This window comes from Caenorhabditis remanei, chromosome X (genome assembly GCF_010183535.1).
Source record: "Caenorhabditis remanei strain PX506 chromosome X, whole genome shotgun sequence".
NCBI lineage: Eukaryota > Metazoa > Nematoda > Chromadorea > Rhabditida > Rhabditidae > Caenorhabditis > Caenorhabditis remanei.
The window spans coordinates 18,393,862-18,413,198 of record NC_071333.1 but is presented as its reverse complement, the minus strand read 5'-3'; the positions used below and the strand labels follow the sequence as shown (position 1 = coordinate 18,413,198).

General features: G+C 42.2%; 1 protein-coding gene across 1 annotated transcript; it reads left to right on the top strand.

The window, feature by feature from the left end:
• Positions 1–670: 670 nt before the first annotated feature.
• GCK72_025720 (uncharacterized protein) lies at positions 671–7,949 on the top strand (the record flags this gene model as incomplete). Its single annotated transcript, XM_053736457.1, has 15 exons — positions 671–694; positions 2,266–2,422; positions 2,751–2,845; positions 3,641–3,726; positions 3,770–4,061; positions 4,331–4,746; positions 4,817–5,176; positions 5,235–5,436; positions 5,485–5,747; positions 6,010–6,250; positions 6,300–6,451; positions 6,508–6,634; positions 6,681–6,762; positions 7,335–7,500; positions 7,865–7,949. The coding sequence occupies 15 exons, from the start codon at positions 671–673 to the stop codon at positions 7,947–7,949; spliced, it is 2,748 nt and encodes a 915-aa protein (XP_053580023.1).
• Between the last annotated feature and the right edge of the window lie 11,388 nt (positions 7,950–19,337).

Below are 19,337 nucleotides of genomic sequence, written 5' to 3'. Positions count from 1 at the left end.
AATAGGACGAGGTGGCTCATTCAGTCATCCTCCGTCGCCACGCCATTCGCAGTTTCCATATATATTCATGTGCTGACTACCTGCAATTTTCCATACATTCGCTACTAGAGAGAACGAGAGAGACAACCTCCGTCGAAGGTGCTCCGTTATCGTCGTCAAGAAAAAGCACTACGAAAAGGGCGGCCTAGACGTGCTCCTTTTGTTTTAAAAACCTCTAAAAACCTGCCCAGTCTATTTTTTTGGTTGTGTGCGGTGAGCTGGAGAACCTGACTTGAGGTCGAAAAACTATTTCACTATTATTTATATTCTTAACCACAAAAACTTTTGTGACAATGCTGAAATTTGTGAGAAAGCCCTCACAGAGTCGGTGCTCGGTTAGTTTCACCAGTTTCTGTTTTTTTTTGTTAGATGAGAGCTAAGGTCTAACTTTTTCCGTTAAATCCCCCAACTAAAATCTCAGACATATTTTTTGGGCAGTCTGCAGCATTTCTAACATTTACCCAAGTGCTAATTATCATATGTAGGATATCATTAGAAGACATTTAGACGTTTATGTTGTTGACGGCTCTCTTTCTCTCCCTTGTTGTTAGACATAGCTCGGACACGGTGTATGATTTCAGCGCATTGATTTTATTTTATGAACACTCGGTTTTTACTTTAACAACCTGATATGGCTGAATCTCGAAGTTTGAGTGTGAGTTTCGGAAGCCGGTGGGGATGGGGGAGATCGTTATTTAATTAATATTTTTGGGTCGGAAGTTCGAAAATCGGAGGCAAAATCTAAACTAGTAGATCTGTTCTCAAATTGTTCTCTAAGCCATGACAGTTGTAGTTTTCAACTCTCTAATTCTCTATTAGCTCGTCACAGTTTTTACAAATGCGCTCCACTGCAATGCTCCTGAAAAATGTATTTTTCTCTGACTACGGAAGGACTTCAAGTGACCGAGGAGATATGGAACGTGACCTGTATTATTGAAAAACTGACTGCCTCGAGGCCTGGTATTCGAAAAAAACGAGGTCAACGTTTGGACTATTAACAAGTCATTTTGACCTCGCTTTTTTTCGAGTACTATACCTCGAGCGCAAAAACTGAGTGTGTATTTAGAACCAACGCTTTCTCAGCTTTCCAATGATGCCCTTGTGAATCTCTTAAGTTTGCACACTATTTTTTTTTGGTTTCGGTAGAGCGCGCTTGGAAAAAGCGTCTCGTGCTAATAGTCGAAAAGCCGAAAAGCTTAAATATGGCTACCGAGTTATTCAAATACTTGTAGCTGAAACCGTCCAAATATCACACTTAGTTTTTATCCCAATAATTTATGAATAAAGCATTTGTTTCGTAAACTGAAAAATACACCTGCTCTGATTTCTTTCGTTTTTTTACACTTCTTAGTATTTCAGCCTGCAACTAACATATTCGTGAGTCTTTAAATCTTATAATGATTATAATGTTGCGATCAACAATAATTATAACTCTTAGTTTATTTTCTCTTGTTGTCTCCCATACTGTAAACACCCCCTACTGGGGGGAGCAAACTTTCCCTTCCTCTGCTCAAACTAAATTGAGCGCGCAAGAAAACAATTGGGATAAGAAGCTGGTTGAATAAAAAAAGACGAAGAAAAGCTCTCTTGACACCATCAAGATAGTTATCTGCTTCGGTTGCAATAAAACTAGTACAGAATAAATTGGTGGTCATAGTGGAATAGAGTGTTGGAAACCAGCGGGGAACAAGAAAAAAGGGGAAGAAGATGGGGCGTGTTGCTGAAGGCTCTTTCTTTTTCCCGCCTTTTGTTTTTCAAAGAGCCACCAGCACCCCTTGGCTTTCCACCATTTTTGCGTTGCGCTCTCTTTTCTATCAAAAGCTTAAGACCACTTTGTTCATCTGAACGATTGTGGACACTCCGTATGTGTCATGGTTCTGGGCGAACTCGGTTGAATAGGCGCTTGACTTCTAGAAAACCTGGAAATGAGACACAGAAAATGTTTCGATTTTTTTTTTGTATTGTCAGGGTTTCAGGTTTATTTTCCATTTTTAGAATTTTTCAAGATGTTTCTCATACATCCATAACTTCAAAAACCACTTATTCATAAAATACAGTAACCAGATAATGTTCATTAGTAGTAACGAAATTTGTTTCTGGTTTATTTTGTATTTTTGACCAATGTCGTTTTACTAGTATATAAAACAACTGTCTGAGTAAAACAACGTGATTGTAGTTGTTTCGAATTTCAAATAAACTCCGAAATTCTAATGCATCATTTTTCAGGAAGTGCTCGGAGAGATAAATAGCAAACTGGCGGCTGTGAATAATGAGCTGAACTCGAAAATCATGTCAGAAAACATTGTATCGACGCGCCCTGTAGCGCAAGCTCAATATTGTGGTCCATACAAACTTGAGAAAACGCTTGGAAAAGGTCAAACTGGTATGTTTTTATTTTTTCAAAGAATTTTCTAGAAATTAACACGTGTGTCATCAGAATTACAAATAACCAGAATTACGAAATCGTCAATTGTTGACCAGTAATTCGAATTCCACAAATTCTAATTCTCCCATGGGGCCTAACCCGGTTCAGCTTTTGCTACAAGAAAAATAAGGACGAGCTCTCGAATATGCAAATGACTGTTATGGCTCCAGGGGCCTAGGCGTCAGCTCTTTGCTCTTATTTATGTGCCAATTTTCGAGCATCTTTTTTCTGTAAATACAGCTTAACTGAGAAATGAAGATAGTAAAGAGGAGATAATTTATTTCAGGGTTGGTAAAAACGGGAACGCATTGCATTACGGGCCGCAAGGTTGCAATTAAGATAGTCAACAAGGAAAAACTCAGCGAATCGGTGCTACAGAAGGTATGTGACTTTTTGGGAATGAAAAAATGTTTGTGAAAATGGAAATTTTTTTTTAAAAACTAGAAAAGATTTTTTTGTTTAACGAATGGCAAAAATTAGTATAAAATCAAGTTTTGTCGAATGGAGGAGACTTTTATTGTTTTCTACACAATTTTTTAGCAATGACCTAAATTCAAATGATTCTGTACGTAAAACAGTATCTTTGCTTTTGAATTTTCTATTTCTCGTTTCTATGACACTCTTTTCCATTTCAATTCCTGTTCTCATCATGTATTGCAAAAAGATTCCACGTCATCATCCACATCATCAGTTGTCACTTTTCATTCTCTCACTAATCCCTTTCCGGCTCTCTGAGCACATACTCACATACCCCTAAGCAACGTTTTTTTTTTTGCTCCTCTCGACACAAAAAAGAGCAAAAAAGAACGAAACACACACAGGGTTCTCAAATGTGTGTCTTACGGATGCTGTCATTTTTCAACCAATCGCTTTCTCCTCCTCTTCGTCTTTCCCGTTTTTACATCTGTCCTTCTCAGTTGTCTTCTTCATTTTAGACACGACTTTTTTCCTTTTCCCTTCGACTCTTCTTTTCCTAAGAACTTGAAGAAGAAAATAAGAACGAGGAATATTTAGAATGAGATAAACAGACATGAAAGAGTGGGAAGATGGAAAAATAGGGTGGATGAGGAAATGAAATGAAGAAGATATATTATAAGAGAAATGAGAAAATATAAAAATTTACATTAAATGAAAATCTGAGATCGAAAAAATATAAATGGAACACTAAAATTTCAGGTTGAACGAGAAATCGCCATTATGAAGCTGATCGAACATCCTCACGTACTCCATCTGTATGACGTCTATGAAAACAAAAAATACTTGTGAGAAAATCTATTTTGAGATCATGAACACTGTCTAATTCAGATACCTCCTTCTCGAACATGTGAGTGGTGGAGAACTGTTTGACTACCTGGTGAGGAAAGGAAGGTTGATGTCAAAAGAAGCTCGCAAATTCTTCCGACAAATCATATCGGCTCTCGATTTCTGTCACGCTCATAACATCTGCCATCGAGACTTAAAACCTGAGAACTTATTACTGGACGAGCGGAATAACATCAAAGTGGCTGATTTCGGAATGGCTAGTTTACAAGTGGAAGGGTCGATGCTGGAGACAAGTTGTGGGTCTCCGCATTATGCGTGTCCGGAGGTTATTAGGGTAGGTAATTTCGGCTGTTTCGGCAAAGAATGGTCGCTAGATCAGAGAATGGTCGTTTCCTCAAAGAATGGTCTTTTGGGTAATTGAATGCTCCTTTCATGAATTGAATGGTCTTTTCTTCAAAAAATGGTCCTTTTGCTAAGCAACGATTGTTCAGTAGTCTTTTGCTAATCCATTCAATTACCAAAGGACTATTTTTTGAGCTAAGGACCATTCTTTGCCGATACAGATGTTATTTCTCTAGATACAATTGTAGAAGTAATTTTCAGGGTGAAAAATACGACGGTCGGAAAGCAGACGTGTGGAGTTGTGGAGTTATCCTCTACGCGTTGCTAGTCGGTGCTCTTCCGTTTGACGACGACAATCTTCGGAATCTTCTGGAAAAAGTGAAACGCGGAGTGTTCCATATCCCTCATTTTGTGCCGGCTGATGTTCAAAGTTTACTGCGTGCTATGATAGAAGTGGACCCAGGGAAACGGTACTCCCTGGCAGATGTGTTCAAACATCCATGGGTATCTGGAACAACAAAAGCGGATCCTGAATTGGAGCTTCCAATGTCTCAAGTAGTGCAAACTCATATTATCCCCGCCGAAGATTCGATTGATCCGGATGTACTTCGCCATATGAACTGTTTGGGGTGTTTCAAAGATAAACAGAAACTGATAAACGAGTTATTGTCACCGAAGTGAGTTGAAAAAATCGTTTTCAATTACCAAAAAAAAAAAATATATATATATATAATAATAATATTGCAGACACAACACGGAGAAAATGGTGTACTTCCTGCTGCTCGACAGAAAACGACGTCGTCCCGCTCAGGAAGATGATACTGAAATAGTGCTGCGAGGCGCCGCGCAGAATAATGACCCTCCCAAGAAAAGAACAGATACGGCGAGAACCGGAAGACTACCAATGGGAGGTATTGCCGATGGAAGTCCAATTAATCCGAGGAAAACATACGGGAGGAATAGTAAATCAGGAAGACATTCCAGTCTCGGAGGCTCGCCGACTGAATCTCCAAGAAGTTCGACACGAGATCTATTTGGGTCGTCTTCAAGTGGTTCTTACTCGGCGAGAGCTGGAGAGGACAGGGAGAGAGGGAGATCGGCGTCTAGGTATGCTTCATTTTATCAGAAAAACTGTAATTACTTAACCTTCTTGTTCTTTTTCCAGGTCTACCAACAGCTACCACTACTACACCCAACCAGTTGATCCACAGACACTTGCCGAAGCTGCTCGACATGTTCGGGAAGCTAGGGAACAAGAACGAAGGGAGAGTAGAGACAGTGGACGGGGATCTTCACGGAAGGAGAGCAAGGATCGTGGAGATAAAGCTAGTTGCAGCAGTAGTAAAAATGAGGCGTCTTCTTCAGTGGTAATATTTTTAGCTCTTTGTAGTTCCACTCAATAGTTTTTTTTCCAGCCCCATAAATATAGTCCGCCATCTGTTATGTCGGAGAGTGTTGTTGTGTCTGGTAGCACAATGAACTCGACGAACTCGTCCACAAATAGTCTGATAGCAGGAAACAGTCAAACAAGTATCGGATCGACTAGCGGTCCATGGAGGTCTAAACTCAACACGATCAAGAATTCGTTCTTGGGAACTCCGAGATTCCATCGGAGGAAAATGTCCAACGGAACGGCGGAGAGTGACAGTGAGGACAGCCAGATGATTGACACGACAGAGTAAGTACAAGGAGAAAACAAAAATAGAACAAAGCGTGATATTTATTTCGAAATGTGTACTTGTCAATCGAAAGAGTGACATCAGAATTAATAAGACGCATCTGAAATAGAAATTTGAATTGTTTTTAAATTGTTTGATTATTATGCAAAAGAGTCAAATTTTTGACTATTCTTTAAACTATCATAAAACTCAAGCGTACAAAGGATTTTTGACTATTTTTGATAAAAATTTCAACAAAAAATCAAAATAATTTATTTTCAGCCTCGTGAAAAAATCCTGGTTTGGCTCTCTGGCTTCCAGTATGAGTGTGGAACGAGACGACACCCATTGTGTACCAGTTCAAGGGAAAACGTTGAACAGTATAAAGGCGGAGCTTATCAGAGCATTCTTACAAATCCATGAGCTTAGTCACTCAGTTGTCGGTCAGAACTGCTTCCGAGTGGAGTACAAACGGGGTCCAACAGTTGGAGGCAGTGTTTTCAGTCGTGGTATCAAAATGAATGTAAGTTGCATAAATTATAATATCCGATACAAAACTTATGAACCTGCAGGTTGACATTATCCCATCCCCTCAACAAGTTGTAATTGCTGGAGAGACACCAACGTATGTCGTGCAGTTTGTACTGTTGGCAGGACCAGTAAGACGGTTCAAGAGACTCGTGGAGCATTTATCGGCTATTCTGCAAAACTCCACACAGCAGAGGTAACAAATGCGAGAAATGAGAATAAGGGTGAAAAATCTATTTTTGAAATTTTCAGAGCGGATCGACAGCAACAAGCATCCCTGATGGTCCGGCCGCGACGATTAAGCGACTCAAGTGTAGGAAGTGCGTGCTCGGATAGTGAGAGCAACGCCAGTAGTATCAATATGATAGCTAGACATGCGGTAAGCACACTATTATCAATTTTATTGATTTATTATATATTTTCAGGACAAAACGGAGACTAGCACAGCCTCGTCATCGGATGCATATGGTCCGTCACCTTCTATGAGATCTGTGGGAAGTAGCACAGGTAACTTTTCATTTTGATTTCTTGGTTTAATAGTACCTACTCCTCTTTTCCTATCGCTTATCTCTCATCAACCCTGTGTTAATAATAACAGTTCATCCAAATCATTAATCCCAACCAAACCAATTCAGGAATTCCATCGTGAAATCAAAACGAGACAACAGGTAAACTCACACCGCTCTATCCGCTGTTGGTAGCTCCCAGTTCAATTCCATTTTTTGCACGCTTTTTTCCTTTTTTTCTAATTTTTGTATTATAATTTTCATTTCTTTGTGTAACAAACACGATTTCCATTTTTCATCTAACCTTCTGTAGTAAATAGTGGTTAGTTTAACACAACTGTGCTTCTTCTGATTTGCGCCAACAACTCAAAATTGCTATTTGTTATGTTCTCGTTATGGTCGAAAACCGAAAATCCAGCAAAAATAACTATTAAAGCAAAATACTTACACTGTGAACTTCTACAAGTAGTTTGTTCGGCACGATTGGTGATTTCATGTCGAACCCAATCAACTGTAGTACTAGAGCTTCACCATCCCTCCTCTACCCACTCACAAATCATTCTAACCATTCAGCTAACTCATACAAATCGCCAACACCTCATCGCCGTAACACCACTGCCGTGTCCGCTTCCTCGTCAACCGCCTCAAACCGTTATGCACCAACTAGTAGCTCGTCTGGCAGTTACAGTAATGCTCCCGACTATTCGTATCATCCAGAATATGCTCAGAGAAACAATGGGTAATTTATTCTCCTTATTTTTACTTTAATTTAGTAAGGAAGGTCATGGTGTCAGTTTGGAGTTATGAGATGTGATTTATAATATTAGAAAGCTGAAAAAAGCTAATTTCAAATATAGACTCAATTTTCGCCTCCCAAGCCTGGTATTCGAGAAACATAAGGTCAAAATTTCGAAAAAATAGAGAATTTACCTATTTTTCCAAATACCAAGTCTCGATGGCAAAAATTGAATATACTTTCGGAATCAGCGTTTTCTCAGCTTTCGAGTGATACCGGTCTTGTCCCATAACTCCATACTGACTCCATGCCCTAGTAAGTTAAAAATTATTCTTAAGTCTGCAATAGTAACGAAAAACTATTACAGCTCAAGTGCTCCGAAGAATCAATACTCGCCCGGCTCACAACGTAGTTTTGCGTTTTCCATGTTCAACAAGGCCGATAAAGTATAATTTTTCATATTACTGACCACTCTAGTATCCCTTCTATCCAACTTTTGTGTTATAGACATAGCGGTGATTCCGTTTTGATAACGTTTCTGTGTAATTTTCATTTCCTTTGTTTTTCCTCCAATTCTCCCCCATGCTTTGGTGTCAGCTTTAATTGTACATGGTTGATTACTTGATTACAAGATTTCAACCAAAAAAACCAATCAGTATTATTACGAAACTCACTCTAAAACTCTTTCTATTCACTTGTCTTCGTTTTTCTGAGTGTATTGTAGAAGACAATTATATTTTGCAGCACCCAACTCTAATTGCCAAAAATTTAAACATGCATTCTCCCATTCCCAATTCACATTCCGTTTCTTACACCCGTTTTTTCTCTTTTTTTTCTTCTAGTCTTCAATCGAATTTCTTGTCAAAACAAAAGAAAACGATCTCTGTGTCAGTCGTTACAATTACTGTTTTCGACTTCTTGTTTATTTAAATTAACACTTTTCAACCTATCATTATTTATCTAATTCTCTTTTTTTCTCTTAAACGGACTGTTCTGGTTTTTCCTCGGTTCTTCATAACAACTTATGTTCCCGTCTCCTTTTGATCACTTTTTTAATTTCATTGTGCTAATTGAAAATAATAAATATTGAGGTAGAATCTCATTTTTTCAAGATAAAATCAGGAAATTTTTAGAGTGCGCAATTTTTTCCGTGACTCAGCTTGAAAAATTTGAAATGTAAAGAAAACTTATGCACAAAAAACACAAAACAAAGGCCACTAGTTTTCACCTGCCATAGTTGTCAGACAGGCTCTAAATTTTGTGTTCTAGTAAGACGTTTGATCTTTAGGATTACATAAAAGAAATTTTACGCTTGATGTCTTCATCTTCCAGAGAATCACTTCCTGGTATTTGGGACAAAAGTTGCGGAATCTGGAACCAATAGAACACCCGAGTGCACTCGAAAGTTGTTAGTAGTAGCTTTTTTTCCACTATGCCTCCCATCCGATGTAATCTGACACCCAGTTGGATTTCGGAAGAATTTTGAGATATTAGGTAGCAAATATGAAATTTTTTGGTTTTCCATGAGAATTTCTTTTTTAATGGTAAATTGCTCTTGCTAGAAATTATTTCCAAATTCACTTTTCCTAAAACTAATTTTCTGAACAAGATTAAAGAATTCGAAATCGAGTTCTTGATATTTTGAGTTTCCCCAGAGGTTTATATAAACTAATTACAGCAAGTCTAGCTTCTGAGTAGTCAGATAATTGCAAGAACCAAGAAAGTTATAGAAACACTTCCCGAGAAAGTTTTCAATAAGTTCAAAAAACGTTTTATCCACATATTTTTCTCAAAAATTCTTCCAAGGGAAGTCTTTTAAGACGCGGCTTTCAAATAATTTTTAAATTTGGCAATAGGTACCTTTGGCCACGGAGAGTAAATTTCGTCAAAACCGTGTAAATGTCTCTGCAAGCCGAGTTATGACTTTTGTGACCACTATTTGTCGGTTTGGAATTCCACGAGAAAAAAGCTTAACCGTATGAAAAGTTTGAGAGCTCATAACGCGGCTCGTTAAGACAACTAGCCGGTTTCAACTGCAGAAATGGACTCCACGTAGTCAAAAATACCGAGGACTAAGTCTATAGGTCGTTCAAATGGCGTGTCTCCAAAAACTTTCCTTGTTTGCCGGAACTTCCAGGTGAAAATAGAAAATAAGTCAAAATGAAAAAATGAATAACCTTACCACGTTTTCCTAAGAGAAATCCAAAAAATAGATGATGTTTGAAGTCAGACGTTTTGCGTGACAAGGCTAGTTAATTTCAATTTTCTCTGAATCGGATGTCACTTTCATTAGTCTGAATGACGTTGTGTCATATGGGTAGTCTGTTAGTTTACTCTGTGCATCTTTTCAATTCGAATTCAAAGTTTTTTTTCGACAACTTTAATTTAGTTCCCGAAACGTTGATTCGATGTTCATTTCAAGTCTAATGAAGTTTTCTGTCTGAACATTTTCGGACATCAAAAAGTTCTTTTTTCATATGTTTCTGAATGCAAGGTTCCCACATGAGATTTGCATTCTATTCTCCGCAATCCTCGTTTTCTGCGTTTTCTGAAATATCAGAAATATCTAGTGACGCAATATGTTGTTCTCAGATTAACTAGTCCCAACGAAGCTTATTAATTACACTGTTAGTGAAATTTTTGAGTTAGTTTTGTGTTTTCATCTCTCTTCTTCTGTTTTATCTCTGAACTTTAAAAAAATATTCATTCATTACGTTTTCTTTCAGGATGGTGGCGGTTGAGAAGAAACTTGAGTTATTCATCAGCGTTTATTATTCCATTAGCATCACCCTAGCCTTATTAACCAATCTCTTACTCCTTTTCATCATGAAAACCACAAAATCTTCATTACTGAAGGATATGCAATATTATCTACTGAACACTGCTATTTTCGAGATGATCGTAGGCTCCTCAACTTTCTTCGCACAGTGCAGGTAAGTGTTCAAGTAAAATGAATTACAAGTAGGAACATGTGTTTTTTGAGTAAACAATGCTAGTTGTTATCATGTCTGTATTTGAAATTGAAAGATCAGTTCAGAATGTAAGCGTCTGATGCTTACCAATCAGAAATCTTTCGGATAAATATGCTTGAATTTAGTACATCATAACAACCTATGACGAGGAGAAGTGAAATATTGTCCCAAAGGTCTATAGACATTTGATATTTGGATAATTTAAAAACTATGAAGGAATTTATATACATTCAGTGTGGAATTAAATAACATCAGGTTATCGGAGCAAAAGTGAACAAAGATTATCTGAGAATATTCATGGAAAGTACTTGAGCAATTCTCATCTTGATTAGTTTTGCAAATTCTACAATTCCATGAGTCTATGCTTAGAAAATAATATAAAAACTAAAAAAAAACAAGTCAGATCAGTTGGGAGACTGAAAAGAGTAGTCTGTTGAGAAATTTGGCCAGGAAATTACGGCAAAAGAAGAAACATATTTAGAATGGGTAGGACAGAGCAAAAATAGTACATAATTTTTGTAAATGACCATTTTTTGAGGGACACTATCTTGAAAATTACATGTAATGAACACCATTTCTCCCTGACACCAAGTAATTTCAGTTCAGATTAGCGAAATTTTGGAACTTTTCACTTCGACAACCTGTAACTTTCAAGATAGTGTTGTGGCCATCTCTTCTATCTCTCGAGAGGGGGACAGAAGGCCGCCGGTAAGAGCCGAGTGAGATGTACATGTTCTCGCAATTATACCTTCTTTTTAGGTGGTTCAGAGGTATTAGAAGGCGCCCATTTGTAAGGAATAACGCGTGTTTATAGATAACAGGTTTATTAGGATAAAAAGCATGTCCAACGAGGGACTGCATTAAAAACCTATACCGGTTATCTCCTTTACAGAAAATAGGGTTAAAGGGGAAAAGGTTCGTAGAGGACTAGAAGAATACCCGCGGTGATTCTCCTAAAAGGAGAAGAACCGAGGGATTCGCCGAGTGCTCGACTACAACTTCTCCAACAAATCTACAATAAAACGGGGGAAAATCTCAACAAAAGAATCTAAAGATTAGCTAAAAAGTTAGACTGAATAAATTATGATTAGGCCAAGTCGTTGTTGTCGGTCAGCTACGGTTGCACTCGTTTCCTGTGTGTCGGCGCGGCGAGACCAGTGATGTTGTTAATAGCGTGCGCCTTTGATAGTGGAGACGCAGACAACGAGTATGGCGGTGATTTGAATTGAAAGGGAATTACTTCCGCTTCCAATGGAGTTAAAGAAACAGGGAAAAAGGGAGAAAATAACAGAAAGTAAAATATGAAATAAATGTAAACTAAATTAGAATAATTTAGAGAACAATTATTACATTTTAGTTTGGAGTGGGACAGGACCCTGATTCGGGGACCAGGAGACTGTCAACACTCCGGGGGGTCTGAGGCCCGGCTGCTTGCGTTATGTTCACATAACATGCAAGCTTGGCTTTCGCTTTGCGAGGGTTGTAAGGCCGGACACGGTGACTGGGTAAACGAGCTTTCGCTTGATCGACGCCGTCAGGACGAGAAGACATCATAGGATAACTGACACCTGGACTCTGATTAACAGTGTCTTGGGGTCCAATATCACCATGAGAGATCGCGGAACCTGATGACTTCGCCCTGTCATCCATATTCTCGAATTTGCGTTGTCGAGTGGCTCTAGGATTAGAATAGAACTTTTCAGAATCGTTAACAGATGTGTTGCGGTTAACATCCAAGCTAGGAACTCTCCGTGTGGCGCCTTCTCCAGATGCGCCTGAACGACTAGCATCTGAATCCGGTGCTGGAGGAGCTCTCCTAACTTTGGATGCGCCTGATCGACTAGCAACCAATGTCGGGATTTCTCTCGTATAACCTTCTTCTGATGTGTCTGAACGACAAGCATCAGAAACCGGTCCTGGAGATACTCTCCTTCCAGAGGATGTGCCTGAACGACCAACATCCACGTCCGAAACTGTATCAACTGGAGTAGCCGAGAAATACTCGGGTCCAGATGACTTTAGTCCAATCCTATTCCTGGGTGCGCCTGAACGACTAGCATCCAAGTCCGTGGCAGATTCGACTGGCTGAGCACTACCGGATCGAGGTGTACCATCAAAGGCTAAAGAATTAGCTTTTCGAGGGATACCACTATCGGGGAAGTACTCGGAACCAGATGACTTTAGTCCAATCCTTCCTTTGGATGCGCCAGACCGACCAGTATCCAATTCCAGCGACTCTCGTGCATCTCCCTCCCCAGATGTGCCTGAACGACAAACATCTGAAGACGGAACTGCAGCCGAGCTGCCAATTTTGGAGGTGCCTGAACGACTAACATCCAAGTCCGGACCTTTAACAGATGGGGGAACCGCTCCTGACCCCATACTAACCCCTAGTGGCTGAGATTCAGAAACTAGTGGAAGCAATGGATCGATGAGAGGCTCGGTCCCATTAGACTTTAGTCCAATTCCTTCTGTAGGAGTGCCAGAACGGCCAAGCCCTACATCCGGAATCTTTGAACCTGCTTTATCCAACACTTCGCTGACTCCTTCAACTGGAACTTTCTGCGATTTCTTTCCTATTACTCCGTTCTTCGACTTGTGGCTTTTGGAATGAATCGGGAACGTAGCAATGCAAGGGGGATCCGGAGGGGCCCGAGGATCAACAGATTTCTCGACCGGCTCGAAAGCTGGATCGTCTTCCGAGGGGGAGACTTCGAGGGGAATCAGATGATTCACTGGCCGCTCATAGATCTTACCTTTGCATCTAACAGTCGCTGCACGGATTTCTCCAGAGGGACTGCTTTTTAACGTCTCAATTACTCCTAGAGGCCAATTGTGGCGTGCGAACTTCTCAGTATAAATGAACACCAACTGTCCAACACGAGGTTTTAAGGTGGATGTACGTTTCTCCGGATGGGTGTTCTCCTTCAGATAAGCCAGATACGCTCCTGACCAAACATCCCATAATCTCTCCAAAACTTCGTCGAGACCCGCGAGGTGATCGAGGGTGCGACGCTCAGTTATCGAGGGATTCCGAGATGGATCAAATTGATCGCCGGGATTCAATCCGTCACGTTCCGAGGGAAGATCGATCAGAACGGTCGGGAGTAAGAAATCCATGGGACGAAGAGCAGGCAAATCTTCAAGTGAACGAGGATTGGGCGTCAAGGGTCGACTGTTTAGCATAGATTCAACTCGTACTATCACGTGAGTCAATACAAAAAATGATTCCAGTTGCTTGCCGATTTCTTTCCTCAATTGATGCTTCACGATACCCACTACCCTCTCATAAATGCCACCCTGCCACGGTGCGAGAGGGGTGATGTACCGGAAGTTGATCTCATGATAGGCAAGAAACGTGGTGAAGGATGTACTAGGTACATAATTCCTCACGTCATCCGAAATAATCTTTGCACCGAGGGTGAAAGTACGGGCATTATCTGAGTAGATTGAGGCCGGCACTCCCCGTCTGGAGAATGCGTTCCGCAATCCTAGCAGATACATCTCCGTCGTCCCGTCAGGAATTAACTCGAGGTGAGTTGCCCTTGTGACGAGGCAGGTGTATACCAAGACATAAGCCTTGCCGATACAGCTACCATCATCTAGGCGATAATTCAGTGGACCACCATAATCGAGGCCCACGTGCTGAAACGGGGTAGACGGAGTTGTACGAAACCGTGGGAGCGTCCGTGAAAACGGATACTCAAATGGCTTGTTGTTAACCCTTTGACAAGGAATACAACTGCGGATTACAGAATCTGCAAGTTGCTTGTCCGCTTGGATCCAGTATCTCGTTCGAAGCGCTGCTACCAGATATGTCGCCGGTAGATGCACATTTTTAATGTGCGTCTCCATAACAACCAATCGTGCTAGACGATGCTTCTTATGAACCAGAATTAACTTGTTAGTGTCACTAGCAAGAACTGGCGAGGGAACTCTTCGATGGGCTCGCCAGAGGCCATCGACACCGAGGACCGGACTCAATTTGGACGAAAATTCCTGCCCAGAGCTAGCCGCTTCCTTATAATGTTCAATGAATACAAGTCTTCGAGCTATCGCTCTACTCTGTACGCCCAAATTGGGGGTACCGAGGGATTTTTTGGATTCAATGAATTCCGTCATGATCGGACTCTTTCACACGTGACGTTTGAACAGCTTTAATAAGCAATTCAAAGTCGAGTGTGTAAACGACACGACTCTGGAAAGGGAGTGACTTCGCTCGAATGGAACGAAAGAAACGTACTGTTCCTTACACTGAGTTGTAAGACACATACCCCGAAGGGCTTCAGTCAGAGCTTTGAACTCTGCCTGGTCTGTCGATTTCTCGACAGTGTCTACCGATTTCTCAGCAGAACAGTCTACCGATTGCTCAGTAGGTTTTACCGATTTCTCAGTAGAATTTTTGTCAGATTTCTTTCCTGCCGTAATGATTTCCGAGGAAATAAGTTCACGGAAGTCCGAAGGGCAAGAAATAATGCCTTCGAGGCGACAGGACCATGTATCTGGATGATTCGTTAAGAAGTCCGGGCCACGAAACCATAAAGAGCAATTCTTTAAGTCTTCGCTTCCCATTCCTCTCGTAGCAATATCAGCCGGGTTTTGGTCAGTAGGGCAATGATGAAAGACTGACGGAATCTCGAGGGATTTCAATGAGTCGCTCTTATCATTAATAGCCTTAACACGATTACTGACCCAACATTTCTTTTGCTCGTTACGAAGAATCCAATACAAGGCTACCATCGAATCAGAAAAGAACCTGACGGAGCGTGGGTGCTCCGAAACCATAGCGTTAACTACAGTCATTGCAATCCTCGCACCAATCTCAATCGCGAGTAATTCGAGACGAGGAATGGTAAGAGTATTACAAGCCGATGGCTTAATTTTCGATTTTGCGGTCAGAAGACCTACCACGGGGTCCCGGCCTTCATACTCATAGAGTATGTAGACTGCACAGGCATAGGTATCTTTGGAAGCGTCCGAGAAGACAAGAAGATGGCTCTTCTTGAACTTACCACTAGGTCTCAACATGCGAGGAATCGAAATCGATGACTCGGAGAATTGATGCCTAATGGCTTTCCATCGGTTAAGAAGGGAACGAGGGATTTTCGTCTTCCAGTCGATACCGTCATCCCATAAGTCTCGCATCAATAACTTGAACGAGACTAGCAATGGAGCTAGGACGCCGAGGGGATCGAAAGTTTCGGCCATGCGTGAGGCCACCTGACGTTTCGTCGGGTGTGACTCCAGCAACGTTGCTAGTTTCACCGTATATGTATCTTTTACAGAATCCCAGAGATAACCGAGTAACTTGATCGTCGTTTCACTTGTGATCTCATCCCGAGGGAATTTAGACATCTCTTCTTGGCAATTCGTGATGTACTCTCGAAGACGCATATTCATCGAGGTGAATGCATTTCTTGAGGCAATCCGAAGATCCTGTATTTCCGCCTTATTGTTCGAGGTAATCATTACATTGTCGACGTATAAGTTCTGCCGAATCCGCTCAGCGATGCCGTCGGTCATTCCATTTAAGTAATGATCGATAGTGGCAGCGAGGAGAAACGGAGAACACGTCATTCCAAATGGAATCCGAGAGAATCGGTACTCAATAATGTTATCACGCACAGGCGGTTTCGTTATATCTTTTATCCAGATAAAACGAGTACAGTTCCGATCCTCGGGCACCAGACGTACCTGGTGGAAGGCTTTTTCAATATCAGCCACCACCAGGTAATCCGGTAAACGAGAGCGAATGAGAATGTCAAAGAGATCAACAAGCATGGACGGTCCAGGGTCGAGGCAGTCGTTAAGACTGAGCTCGCCCCCTTTCTTACTGCTCGCATCGAGTACAATCCGCAACTTTGTCGTAAGCGAAGATTCCTTCACTACGACGCGATGGGGAATGTAATACACAGGATCTGTATTGTTATCCATCTCTGGTGTGACTATTTCAATAATACCGCTGGCTAGTTGCTTTTTTAGGATCTCATCATAATCTTGCATCAAATTCTTCTTTCTTTTCAGAGAGAGAATAAGCTGCTCTAGCCGTTTAGCAGCAACTCCGCGGTTTGACGCGAGGCGTTTCTGCTTCCCGTTCCACGGAAGGGATACCATAATGATACCGTCTTCAGTGTACCGGATGTTCTTTTTGAACTCGGCAATGAGATCCTTTGTTTCCGTCTTTTTCCCCTCAATCGGCCCAGGTTCCTCGATACCCAAATTCTCAAGATTCCATAACTGCGAAATCTCCGAGTGGAGACGCTCAATGGGATCCTTCGAATCCGTCTGAGTCATCAAAGACCCGATGAAGCTTTCACAATGAAACGCTTCAACTTGGTCGCTGCTGATCTCGTCCGGGGGAAGTGAGGAACGAGGAGGGGGAAAGATGATAGGAGCAAACGGTGTTAACTCCACGAATCTTTCGGAAGGAAGCAACAGCCTCTTCGATCTCCCTAATAATCGAGGTAACAGGTCGTTACCCAAAATCATATCAATGAATCGGCCGTTAAAGGCTTGATCCAATGACAAGGCATGAGTATCGACGTGATGGGCTCGAAGATGACTAACGTCGGCTGAACTCAGACGAGGGCAGACGAATTTAGTCTTCGGAAGACGAGGGGCACCAGCGATGAGCATTGAAAAAGGCTCACCATCTGTATGGAATGACATCTGGTAGATATTCGACTTTTCAGTAGTGGTTTTGCTATATCCCGCAATTGTTAGAGTTCTAGTCGCTAGGATGTCCAGGCCAAAGCGCTCTGCGCTCTCGTGAGAGAGAACAGACAGCGTTGCTCCGGAATCAACCAATGCTAAAACCTTGTGACCGGCCGTAGTACGTAATGCTACGAAAGGCAACTTTGAGATCTCGGCTATATCTCCCACGAGGGATGCGTTATAAAGGCATTCCTGTGTGAGACGTTCGAGAAATAGCGGCAAACCCCTACTGAGAGACGAATCTCCACCAGAATCGTGACCCGAAGGTCGTTCTAGAGACACTGTTGCTGGCGAGGCAACAGCTGGACTGCGGACCAAGGACGGCCTAGAGCCAAACTCTAGAGAATTATTGCGAGCCCCCGAAGGGGCCACGAAAAAATTCTGACAACACTGGAGCTGGGGCGTCGGTTGGATAGTTTCGGGGGTCCCGGTAGTACTCTTTCAAAGTGCATCCGCCGGTATTGTGCTTGCCTTGACAGTAAGCACAAGTACTGAAGCTCTGGCAATCTTCGGTTCTGTGGTTTCGCTGAGCACAATTGTGACAGGAACCGCTAGAACGGAAGAACTGACGAACGTCGTACGAGGGAAGAGCACATTGAAGAATTGAGTGTCCGGGGCCACAGATGAAACAACATTTCGAGGCAGCTTCAGAGTCTCGAGGGAAGGTATGATGAATGAATCTTGCATCGTAACCTCTCCCGTGCTTGTAGCACGGTTCGAGTTTTTCTCCGGGCTGCCCTTTCATGCCAGGAATCCGAGGCTTTGGCTGCACTGAAGCCGAGTTGACCGTGGCTGCGTTTCCTTGACTCCGAGGAGCCTGATTTCCCTGGTGGAACGTCTGCTGGGTACCGAAGTAGCCCAGGTTATTCCCACCAGAAGAGCCTTGGTTGTCTACTTTACTCTGATTCACAGAGTTGTTCGACTGGTTTGAAGTCTGCGGACCCTTCCCTCCTTTGTTTCTCTTCTTCGAATTTGTCGATGAGTTATTGCTAACTTTCGACGCATTTGGAAGCGGAGAGGCCGGTGTTTTGGTACTACCAGTACCCGCACCAGGAGCGAAATTTCCATTCGACTTCGTAGGATTACTCGAGATCTGGGATGTAGCCATTACTGACTCATCCGGTATCTCTTTCAACCTATCAGCGACGTTCGCAGATTGGAATCGATCAGCAAAGGCCCGATCTCTCAAGGATTGATCGTATCTATTGATGATGTCATAAACCGATGGCTGCGAGCCGTCTTCAAACAAATTTCTGATGTTACGGAGCATCTTCCCCGGTAACTTTTCCATGAAGCTGCGAACAAACGAGGGGGTGTTTACATCCTCCCCAAGATCTCGAAGCCTCCGAATGAGCGTTTTGCTCTCCATAAGCTGCCGAGATGCACGTTTGTAGTCTGTCGCATGGAAACTAAGCCGACTGAATTGCTGAAGGGCTTCTGTAACTTCCGAAGTATCTTTTTCGAAAGTTTCTCGCATATTCGCTAAAGTAGCTTCAAGCGAGTCACGAGGTTTAGTAAGCTCGCAAAAGTAGCCCTTAGCGTCGCCGATAAGCTTCTTTTCCAGGAGAGACAATCGCATCACATCGTCAAGTCGAGGGTTATGCAATCCAAGTGATTCAAACATCGTCATGAACTTCTTGTACCTGAGCGCTTCGCCAGTAAATTTCGGAAGAATGGCGTCTAGGTCGTGATAAGACAACCATTTACCATTCGTCTTCCCTTTCCTGGTGCTCTCTGCCGCACGACACTCGACGTCAGATTCTTCATCAGAAGATTCTTCCTCACGAGCTCGAGGGGCAGGAGAACGAGCAGAGACAATGTGTTCCTTCTCGTCGCTGTCAGACAGGGACGAGAAGTTCGACTGAATTTTTTCACGAGGGGTTGATGCTACTATCTGCGTTTTCTGGGTCATGAAACGTCCACCGCTTTCCGGACGTTTCTCAACGAAACCTCCAGCGAAATATGGTGATGATCCAGCATTCTGAAGAGGACACATGTGTGTCTCATGCAGATTTGACGTGCAATGCACGCACAATCCGTTCCGTGCTAGATAGCGCGGCAGATCCGAGCTCTTACATTTGAAGAGCTCATGTCCTTCCTCACAGACCGGGCACGCTATCGGATGTCCATGGGACGCCGCGTTCGTGTCCGCTC